Source organism: Aphelocoma coerulescens, chromosome 1A (genome assembly GCF_041296385.1).
Source record: "Aphelocoma coerulescens isolate FSJ_1873_10779 chromosome 1A, UR_Acoe_1.0, whole genome shotgun sequence".
Lineage (NCBI taxonomy): Eukaryota > Metazoa > Chordata > Aves > Passeriformes > Corvidae > Aphelocoma > Aphelocoma coerulescens.
In genome coordinates this window covers 45,037,116-45,048,158 of record NC_091014.1, presented here as the reverse complement: position 1 = coordinate 45,048,158, position 11,043 = coordinate 45,037,116, and the positions used below count along the sequence as shown (strand labels likewise).

At 35.5% G+C, this 11,043-nt stretch overlaps 1 protein-coding gene across 1 annotated transcript; it reads left to right on the top strand.

Annotated features, from left to right (window-relative positions):
- The first annotated feature begins 262 nt into the window (after nt 1-262).
- LUM (lumican) lies at nt 263-10,604 on the top strand. The gene is made up of 3 exons (XM_068999982.1): nt 263-466; nt 3,542-4,438; nt 9,594-10,604. Exons 2-3 carry the CDS (start codon nt 3,562-3,564, stop codon nt 9,746-9,748), a joined length of 1,032 nt encoding a protein of 343 aa, XP_068856083.1. The 5' UTR covers nt 263-466; nt 3,542-3,561; the 3' UTR covers nt 9,749-10,604.
- The last annotated feature ends 439 nt before the right edge of the window (nt 10,605-11,043 follow it).

Here is an 11,043-nt window from a genome sequence, read left to right as displayed (position 1 = left end):
ACAGCAGCATTGAGGTCTGAGTGCTATGTGTTAGCTCATGTCTAGCAGTATAAAATAAGTTGGAAAACAAAAGCCTGTTTGCAATATGTTTTAAAATCTAACATGTTTCCCTCTAAAATACAAAAATATTCTTGTATAAACCTATGGCTCTTAAACTTTCTCAGGTTTGTGAAATATCATTCTCTGATTCCACAGGAGGAACAGATGGGTTGTCCTTGTACGAAATATGGTATCCACCTGCAGTTCATTAGAGAGCTGCATTTTTGTACATGCCACACCACAAGATCACCATGATGACATAGCAGCTTCAGAGAACAGCGTGACTAGGGCTTTTTTTTTCCCTCTTGTAACACAGAGGATCTGGCAGACTTTTACCTCCTGACACTGTTTAGAGCATATATTGGTTGATACAGTCTCTTATTGCATCTGCTCTGGGAATTAAGGAAAGCAGCTTCAAGGCAGTAAGGTAAGTGCTGCTGCATGTTTTAACGGTAATGTTCAGCTGTTTAAATGTAGCTGCAATGGGAACGTGAAAACATGACAGGATAAGTTTGCCAATTTGTAAATTGAGCACAAATCAACAGTTGCTTAGTTGATTCGCTTTCTCAGTTTCCTTAAAACAACTTCACATATTTTGTACATCAGTGTTGCAATTTTTTACAGTCTGTTTTGTTCTACTTCCAAAAAAGATTTGATATACAGTACAAAGAAGCTCGTAAGAGTACTCATTGTTTACTTTTTCATTCATAGTATTAGTGAGAGCTCCGTAAACCCCATTTGTTAAATCATTTTGCTTCATTCTACAAAAAGACAAGGTATCCTTATATTTAAATAATTAATCACATAAACAATGAAAGGGAAACGGTATTTTAAAATTTCTAATTAATTTTAAAGCACATTTTAAATATACTAGTGAAACTTTTAAAAAATATAATCTGCAAACTGTATAAGAAGTTTAGCTACAGAATTAAGGTTTATTGTTAATTTTGTATTTATTTTGTTTCACAATAACTTTGTAATTAAGGAAATATAGACAATGTCAAATGTAGTTTGAATAGTATGTCTACTCTAATGCAGCAAGCATTTTTCCAAAATCATGGATTTACCTTTTAGTATGTTTTGGCAAGGTGCCTGAGTAACTTCACAAATATTTTCACAGGTATTTTGCAACACAACTGCTTAGAACAGGCACAGGCAATTAGTTAAAGCATGTTTATGTTGTAAGATAAATGTCTAAGAATATATACTGATTTTATCTTTTAGATTCATGTAGTTCAGTGCAACAAACAAGCATGATCTATTAACCTTTTACACTTCTGACAGAGAAACATTCAGATACCTGAATGAGAAATGTATGAATAAAACAAGTTAAATACATCACATATTTACTTTGGTATTTTATGTCACATGCATGCCTATATGCCCTCGAACTACAGAGCTGTCACATATATTCTAAAACATTGTTGATAAATTAATTCAAAACACTTGCTATCTAACATTTTAATTACTTCCAGGGTTCTGCAGTGCAGCTAGACTTTGTACACTATTTAAAGGATTGTCAGACTATTATATCAATAATGAAACTTAGCATTATAAATATAATTTGAAACTGGAAGAACAATAGAATTTGAATTTAAAATGTCTATGTTATTTTAAAACTGTAAAATTAAGGACATGTGTAAAAAAATGCCACTTTAAAGCCAAAGAGTGTAGTCCAAGAAGTTCATTACACTCCTTTTGTATTTTGAATACAGAAGCACTTGATTTCTGCTCTTTAAAGTTTAGTACCTAAATAGGACCGGATTTTGAGATTAATTGTGTTACTGCAGTCTTTGCTTTCAGACAAGATGTACTTATTCACACCAGCAGGGGACTGAAGGTTGAGCTCATGCTCATGTTGCATGCTCTCATACGGTAACGAAAGACAGACAAAGAAAATTACACTGACAACTAATATTTCAATAGTTATCCTTGGGTTTGTAATTAGGTAAATATGATGGGACCAACACCGTGGAGACACTATGTAATCAGATTCCTTTTTCAGAAAACAGCAGCTTAATATCTAGCAGTGAGACTTTGTGGGTTCTTATGTGGAGGTAGCATAAGAACATTTTTTAAAAATTCTTTGTGCTGTACTGAATGAGATAAATAGGCCCTGCCTAGAGGTACTTGAAATGAGATTGTTACCTCACTAGAATGTGATGTGGCTTTTATCAATCAATAGAAGCAAAGACATTTAGAATTAGGGAAAACTTTGTAGCTATGGCCCTGCACTTTAAGTCCTCTGTGTAACAATTCCAATAGCAAGACTAACTTACTCTGCTGGAAGATTGCCCAGATCTGAGATCAATGTCTTGTGGTCTGTTTACGGGCTTCACATACTTTCTGAAACTACTTGAGAAAAAAAAAAGGTTTTAAGGATTTTCTTAATCCTCTCATTCTCTGAACAGTAGTTGAGTACTTGGAGCCTTGTCTTTTACTGGTGAAAATCAAAATAAGCTCACTGACTTTATTGATTGTAGACCTACTTTTCCAGCAGAACATCTATCTAGCCAGTAAGAGGTTTAAACAAGATACTAGTCTTCACAGATTAATTGACATCTTGTGTAGTATCTGATGAGAAAAGTATGGCCTTAAAAAGTTGAGTGACACCAGTCATACTGAATCACAAATAACCCCAAGGACACCAAGGGTGTCCTTTTGCTGTATGTGAACCGAAAGACTGACTATGTGAAGCCAGTGTTTTATTGCTCAGTGGATTTAGAATGGGCATACAATATAACCAACACATCAGTTGTATAGAGGATTTGCAAGAAGATTTTCACTATGTGAAATTCAGTCATTTCAGATCCACTGTCAGATTCAGTCATTTCAGATCCACTGCACACATATGCAATACTGGTTGTTTGGCATGTTAAACATAATATGCTTTATATTTCTATTAGTTTTTTTTCTTTAGGTTACTATGAACCTTAGTAGACCATGCTTTACAGAACATAATCCATGAGAAAAAAGTGTTTCAAGCTACATACAGCTTAACAACACACAATGCATCAGAACATTACCCTCAGTTTTAACTTCTCTGTCTCTTTCTAACTTAGGTCAAATAGCCACATGTTTAGATATGAGACAATTCAGCACATTAGGAATGCTTGATAGAATTTAAATGGCTGAACTGACTCTGAACATGGCCTTCAGCAAAACTGCAAACTTCTGAGCCAAGTTTAAAAACCTTGTGCTTCATCATCTTTCCTGTAACTTAATGAAGGAATGCAGAAAGATTTAAAGAAAGTTTTACTTACAACAGCAGAATGGCCAGCAATTTTGCATTACAAAGGAAGGTTATACAAGACAGGGGCAGTAAGTTTATAGGAGTAACAGTGTAATACTAACAACCTAATATTTTTTTTCTGAACTAAAAACTTTAAATAGGAATCCTAATTGGTTTTTAATGATAATCCTTATGTGATAAAATTTCAAATATTGCTGAAAGAGATAAAAAATTCAAGTAATATCTTTTCTATTCCCTTTCACCATACAGGAACAAGACACATTAGAAAGATGACTTTAAACTCCATACCTGTCTTTCTGCTGTTGATTAGTGGCATTTTTTGCCAGTATGACTATGGTCCTGGAGATGATTATGGTTATGATCCTTTCGGGCCATCTGCAGCAGTGTGTGCCCCAGAATGTAATTGTCCTTTAAGCTACCCTACTGCCATGTATTGTGACAATCTTAAGCTGAAAACCATTCCAATTGTACCAAGTGGAATAAAATACCTTTATCTTCGAAACAATATGATTGAGGGAATTGAAGAAAACACGTTTGACAATGTAACAGACCTACAGTGGCTTATCCTAGATCACAACCATTTGGAAAATTCAAAAATTAAGGGAAGAGTCTTCTCTAAACTAAAGAACCTGAAGAAACTTCACATTAACTACAACAATTTGACTGAAGCTGTTGGACCACTCCCCAAAACTCTAGATGATCTGCAGTTAAGTCACAACAAGATCACAAAAGTCAATCCTGGTGCACTTGAGGGACTGATGAATCTGACTGTCATTCACCTCCAGAACAACCAGCTGAAAGCAGATTCTATTTCTGGGGCTTTTAAAGGCCTGAATTCACTTTTATATCTTGACTTAAGCTCCAATCAACTTACAAAGCTACCAACAGGACTGCCTCGCTCTTTGCTCATGCTGTATTTTGACAATAACCAGATTTCCAATGTTCCCGATGAGTACTTCCAAGGTTTTAAAGCCCTGCAATATTTACGTTTATCCCACAATAAATTAACAGATTCTGGAATACCAGGTAATGTCTTCAACATCACATCACTGGTTGAGCTGGATCTCTCCTTCAATCAGCTGAAGAGCATTCCAACTGTCAGCGAGAATCTGGAAAATTTCTACCTCCAAGTCAACAAAATTAACAGTGAGTTAAATCTACACATATTCATTAATGTTTACCACAGACTAGATACTGATGCTCATTGCAAGTATCTGAAATGATAGATGAACCAGTCTGAAAAAATACTACTTGCTAGACTGTTAGCACACTGACATTTACCTGACAGCTGCCCACATTCATGTTAAAAGACATTTATTTACCTAACAGCCATTCAATATATACTTAAAGAGAGAAACTTCTAGTTTCATACTAATGTGGATATTATTGCTCAAATTCTCATCTCATCTAAACTGGAGTAACCATATAGAAGCAAATGGAGTTGTCTTATATAATTCAGGAAAAAAAACCTGTGAAATGTTTGATCAGTGCAAAAGATGTTCAGAATTCTTAAGTCAACAAAAAGAGAGAGATGTCAGGTGAGGATCTGACTATGGTAACCTTACAGGAGCTGGTAGTCAAAGTGCTGGAGGGAGGAGAAAGGGAGACGACAACAAACTCATAAGGTAGCAGGCACAAGACTCAGTGAAAAATATACATCAAAGCAACTGCATTTGTTTCTTTCCTCTCTTGTCTCACGCAGTATCCCTCCAAACCTATCTTGAAATCCAAGGAGCTGCCCCTGTTCTTTCTTTTCATTCCCATTTCCCACATCATATGATAAGGTGGCAAGCTGGTCTCCATTCACTTATCATTTGAAAAATGTTCCTTCTGAGGTCAAGAAATGCCACACCTTGCATGAGACCACAGAGGTTTCTGCTGAGACAGGGCCTTTACAAGGCTGTCCCATTCCTGGGTTGACAAGGAGCTCTTGCAGAGCTGGAGAAGCCTCACCACCATGTCAGAAGCTCTCCAGCTGCACCCCTGTCAGTGGTAATCCCTGATGGAGAGAGAGATGTGTCATGACAGTGTTTCTGCAGGAGGATTTATATAATCTTGCTGGTTGACAGAAAGTAAACCACAAAATCCTCCCTTCTGTTTGCCTTCTGGTATCCATCAAGGCTTAAGAGCAAGACATTTTGAAATGTTTTGTATTTACTATGTTTCATTTTTCTCAGCGGCTTTTTTTTTCTCGTGCATCTCAGTTCCTTGTTTTGATGAGGGGAAGCAATAAGTTAATGCTTCCCACCTAAGGCACTATGTACAGCAACCTGTGGAACTCTACCAGATACTCTGCCACTCCTAAAATAGTTAACAATGATGATTTTTAATTTCTCATGAGTTATATGAAGCACTTTTCCCTCCTTAGAATGATCTGAGCCTTCTGCAACATACCCAGGTACCAAGCTTGGCTGCTATTCACTTTTCCAAGGACTTCAGAGTCAGGAACTATGATAACAATTTTAGCTTTTCATGGAAAGCTGCATTTCCAGGGGGATGGTGTGGGGAGTGGGTGTTCACCTGCTACTGCTATTCTGTCATTGCTGCTGTATGGATTGATGCAAGATTATGATTATGATTTACAGGGTTTTTTCCTTACCATAAATTCCAGAAGACTTCAATAATTTTCTCATCTAATTCCGCAGGCATAATATACAGTTCCCTAAGATGTTGATTGACAATGTGGGATAAAAAATAATTAGAAATAACCATTACAGTTTAATGAAGTACTATATATAGGGCAGTCAAGGCCTTTGGTTTTCACCATTCATGACACCTGACCTGCAGCTGTGAGTGCTTAGTCTCTTGGAAAATTGAGTTGGTTGATCTCTGAGTATTTAGCCTCAAAACAATGACCAGTTTCTTTGTTTAATAAATTATTATAATTTACCAGTAATTTGTGTAAGGATGACTGTAAACAAGGCCATCTTCTTTTCCATACAGTGGCCCCATAGCACACATATGCAGTGAGAGACTTCTGTATAAGGAGTAATGATAATTTGTCCTAAAATACACAACAGGTGTAATCTTTCAGATAATGCTTACTTAGTTTGAAGTTTTCATTATACTGAGACCTAACATAAAGATACTTCTCCAGAGTTTTTAATTTACTATATCTCCCTCAAGCCAAAAAGAAACTCTGCAAGATGGAAAAAAAATGCTAAAATCAAAGAGGTTCAGTGAAACAAGAAAAGGGTCCAAAGATGGACTTCTCCATATATCATTTATACTTGTAAGGGATTAAGGAGAAAATCATTGCTTCCACACAAAATCCCAGGAAGTAATGGGATTACACCATGTAAATGGAGTATAAAAGGGGAAATATGAAAATGTTCCAGAGGACAGTCAAGAGACTATATATTCTGCTCCAGTCCATTGACTGGATCAGGAAATACACCATAATTGTGCTTGTTCTAATCAGACTTGTGGAGGTGCTTTATGGTCTTTTACCTGGCTCGCTCTAGCAATTCCCAAAGGATTTTTTTGACATGACCGGTCTACAAATGTTTCACATGCGACTACTGGACAACAGACCAAGAATAATGACTACAGAACTTCAAATCCTGTTAGGACTGCCCACTGTACTGTAAGATGAAAACCCAATTTTTCATCCAATACTTCTTATTCTCTCGGTATCCAGCTTATGCAAGAACTCTGAGTTGGGAAAATATTTGGAAAAATTTCCAGGTACACTGCCTCTGAACCTGAATTTTATAAATTCAGGAAGACATTTTTTCACCTGCAACATTAATAAGTGTAACAAAAGAGGAGGTAAACTACTGAGATATTTTATACCACTAGTGCTCTAGTCTCATGGATTGCAGTTCCTCATATAGATTATACAGGTAACAGCTCATCAAGTGCACTCACAAAACTCACTTATTTTCTGCTAGTGGAGACTTCAATTAAAATGAAACATTTTTTAATATGCTTTTAACAACTGCAAATTATATGAGGAGTATAAAAAATTAACACCCACATTCAAACGGTGCGGACCAAATAATGGAGCAAAATCACACTGAGGTCCCTGACAGAGTTCATTTGATTTCTGTGAGGACAAGATCTCCATCCACTTCCCAAGTGGTTTTAGTCTCATAAAAAGACAGCACAGATCAGAATTTTGGTGACACAGTTAAATTTTGTGGTTTACATGTATGAGGTTTACATCCTTTGAGTAGTTAACCATCTATCCATCTTGTATAAGCATGTCTTCTTTTGCAACCAAATGTTAGCATTTACGCTCAAAAGTAACAATATGGAAAAAAACCCTAAAATTTAAATTTATAAAGTTTTTAAATGTTTTTAGTCAGCAAAACTATATTTACCATGTCATTCTTGAATGACAAGACAATGGAAGAAATCGATATTAGAATTCATGCTTATTTTAAATTTTACATATTAAACCCAAGTTATCTGAAGAAAACTGGAACTAAATGGTCAATGGTATAGCCTATACCCCAAGAAAATGAGTTAAAATCTCAGGAATTTATGTTTTCACTCAGCAAAATTCCACACAGACATAATCCTATAAACATCTAGGATTTTATGATCTTAACGCACAAGAATCATTAGTTTGCTTCTGCTGGTACATTCTGAACCAGAAGAGTATCAGAATTGGTCTGAAGTCATAAAATTTTACTATATTACAACATGGGCTGCCCAAAGGATGCTGTTCATCTCTCACCCTTCCAAAACAAGGCTGCACACTACACTCAATCTAGGAAATTGCTTTGATTTGCTTTAATCAAACTGCTGATCAAGATATGCCTTTAGAATTATATTTCCTTAACCCCTCTCAAAATAAATTATTTTGTGGAAGATACATGAGTTTTTACCCACTCTTAACATCATATATCTCTCCAAAAATTACCTAAGCTCTTATGCTCTAAAGAGCTGCCTGTACATTTATACTTAGTTTACAAAAGCCATGTTTCATCAGTGATAGAAAATTATTGTAACACAAGTTCTGGAAGAATCCAATTAGAAGAACGTTAATCCAAAAGTTAATGAGGAGGTTTGAAAGGTACTTCCTCCACTTCCTTTGGTACTACAATTTGATCACATTTTCTTAGATGAGTTAAGTAGCCAGATCAAAAAGATACATAAGGTGATTTATGATTGGTAAATCAAATAGCATTTGATTCTGATAATACTAACTTGATGTCTCAGAAATTATGGGATGCATGAGTTCATTGAAGGAGTCCCTTTAACCTTTTAAAATATCTTCTGTGTGAATTCATCTGATTTCAGTGTTCTGAAGAAGAACAAGTCTCAGACTGCTTCTTTAGTAGTTATGGAGCTTTTCAATAGACTAATCCCCTCTCTGACTCAAAGGAAACACAGGTGGGAATGAAGACCCTCTTTGAAAAATTACACAATGTGGTATGCAGGGGACATTGGATTTATTCACATACATTCTCTCATGAGGGTAGATCTTCTCTGCATGAAAGAGGTCTATATAATGGGTATATATGTTCTCTGCATACTGAGCAGAGAATTTCAGTGACGCACGTAGTTTCTAGCTTACAGTTAATACTGATCATAGGATACAAGACAGATTTCTGTTCAAGATCTGTCTGGTATTATGTGAACCAAATAATACCTCAACTGAATAGAGACCACATAAATCATGACATATAAATTGCAATACATATAAATATTTTTATAAGCATTTTTTGCATTTATACTTACCCTCTAATCCTGATGTGGAAAGGTTCAGCTGCACGATTTAAAAGCAAAACTCTTCTCCAACCCGAATTTTTTTTGAAACAGGTAAATCAAATAAAATACATACAAGATACACAGACACCCATTAGACTGCCTGTTCTTTAGGCATGTATCATGATTTCAATTTCTTCATAAACATTTTACTTCCTTCAATATCTTACATAACAGTTTTACCCTTCCATTGTAATGTACCCAACATGACTGATTCCTCTCTCTGCATCTCCAGTTTTACTGGAGACTGATTTTTCCTATTATCTAAATGCCAGATTAGACCTCTATATAAAATCTAAAGTCTAAAAGTCAAATTTGTACTGGGAGAAAATGGCATTTGAAAAACTCAGTCTTGAAATTCTGAACCTCTCACAACTAGTGGAAAGAACCTCTCCCAACACAAGTCCCTCAAGTTCCAATATACTTATGGGGATTTACATTAATGTTAATGCAAAATACTGAAAATAGTATAATGAATTAAGGTCACAATTTCCAACTGAAATCAAAAAGAACAGAAAAATAATGGTTTTGTCCTATTTTTCCTAATTATTCACTCCTCTTATTTCTATTCCCTTTGCTTCAGAGTTCCCATTGAGCAGCTTCTGTAAGGTAGTTGGACCAATGACCTATTCCAAGATCACACATCTGCGCCTGGATGGAAACAACCTCACTCGGGCTGACCTGCCACAGGAGATGTACAACTGCCTCCGGGTGGCTGCTGAGATTTCACTGGAGTGAGATACCTGGGATCATCCAGTTCCCTTCCAGGGGGAGTAACTACAGGAATAAAACACCATGATAGTGCTTTAAAATTAGGATATGCCTTAAAGCAAGTGTCAATCTGCCTACTATCCATTCTGTTTGTTAATATTTAGCATGCACTTGGCAACCTTAAAGGAACGTGTGCATATTTTTTTTACAAATGGCTCTATTTAGAAAGCACAAGAATTACCAAATCTGGTGCAAAATATGCCTTCATCTGGCTAGGTGAGCTGATGAAAAAGATTCAACTTCATAAAAATCTATATCCATGCATGCAATACATGCCAGCAGGTTCCAGACTCAGAGGGAAGTCAGGTGGGTTTCATCATGGGTTATACTGAGCAGTATCAGCTGGCCTGTGTAAATACAAGATTCCTGTCCATCTTTCCTAATTATCATGCCTTTTATGTATTGTTACCCATTACAAATGATTTCACAATCCTTGAACAATTTAAAATTTATGAAAATATCTGTTCAGAGCCTATGACTTTCTTAAATTAATGGAATATGTGAAAGATAAGGAAAAAAAAATCAGGTTAAAAATTGTTTACTCTTCTTTTTGTCATACTTTCATTTAACTTTCTTGGTAAGATTTTTATTCATTGCTGGTATAATGGTTATTTCAAAATAAATCATATATACAAATATTTTTATTCAATTACTTGCATGCTACTTTTAACCAGACTGTAGAGAATAAAACATATCAAATAGTGTTCTTTTGTCTTTATCATTGTCAACTATGTTTCTTTCTATTATAAAATGAAAAAAAAATCAGGTTAAGACAAGAAAATCTAAGCTATTCTATTATTATTAAAATTTATTGTAAGGTTAAATAAACTGTTTTCTCTACTTTGAAGTTTCAATATGTTTGTAAACATAATTTAACATGCATCACTACACTTGTGTTGGCCAGTTAATCGAAGCCTTATGAAGTTTGCAGGATGGGAATCACGGCACTATGAAAACATGCAAATTAATGCTTTAGTGTAGTCAAAAGAACAGTGGAATCTCTCAGAAACCACAGGTGGTGAGTAAAATGCAGTTACACATGGTAAAGACATGGTAGTATATTCTACCCAGCAATAAATAGTCCAAATATTGTCAGCATCCTGGAACACACCAAAATAAATGTGTTAGTAACTGAGAGCTGTAAGTGGCTTGCTTGCAAGCACAGATCATCCCACGGGTACTATTTTCTTTTCAACTACTAGACTATTAAACACTCAAACAGAAACTTTGCTAGTTTCTATGGCAAAAGCAGAAGCTATCAC

Coding starts and splice junctions, on each gene's coding strand:
- LUM (XM_068999982.1), top strand. CDS start 3,562: ATGACTTTAAACTCCATACCTGTCTTTCTGCTGTTGATTAGTGGCATT. Junction 4,439..9,593: donor CCAAGTCAACAAAATTAACA/GTGAGTTAAATC, acceptor CCTTTGCTTCAG/AGTTCCCATTGAGCAGCTTC.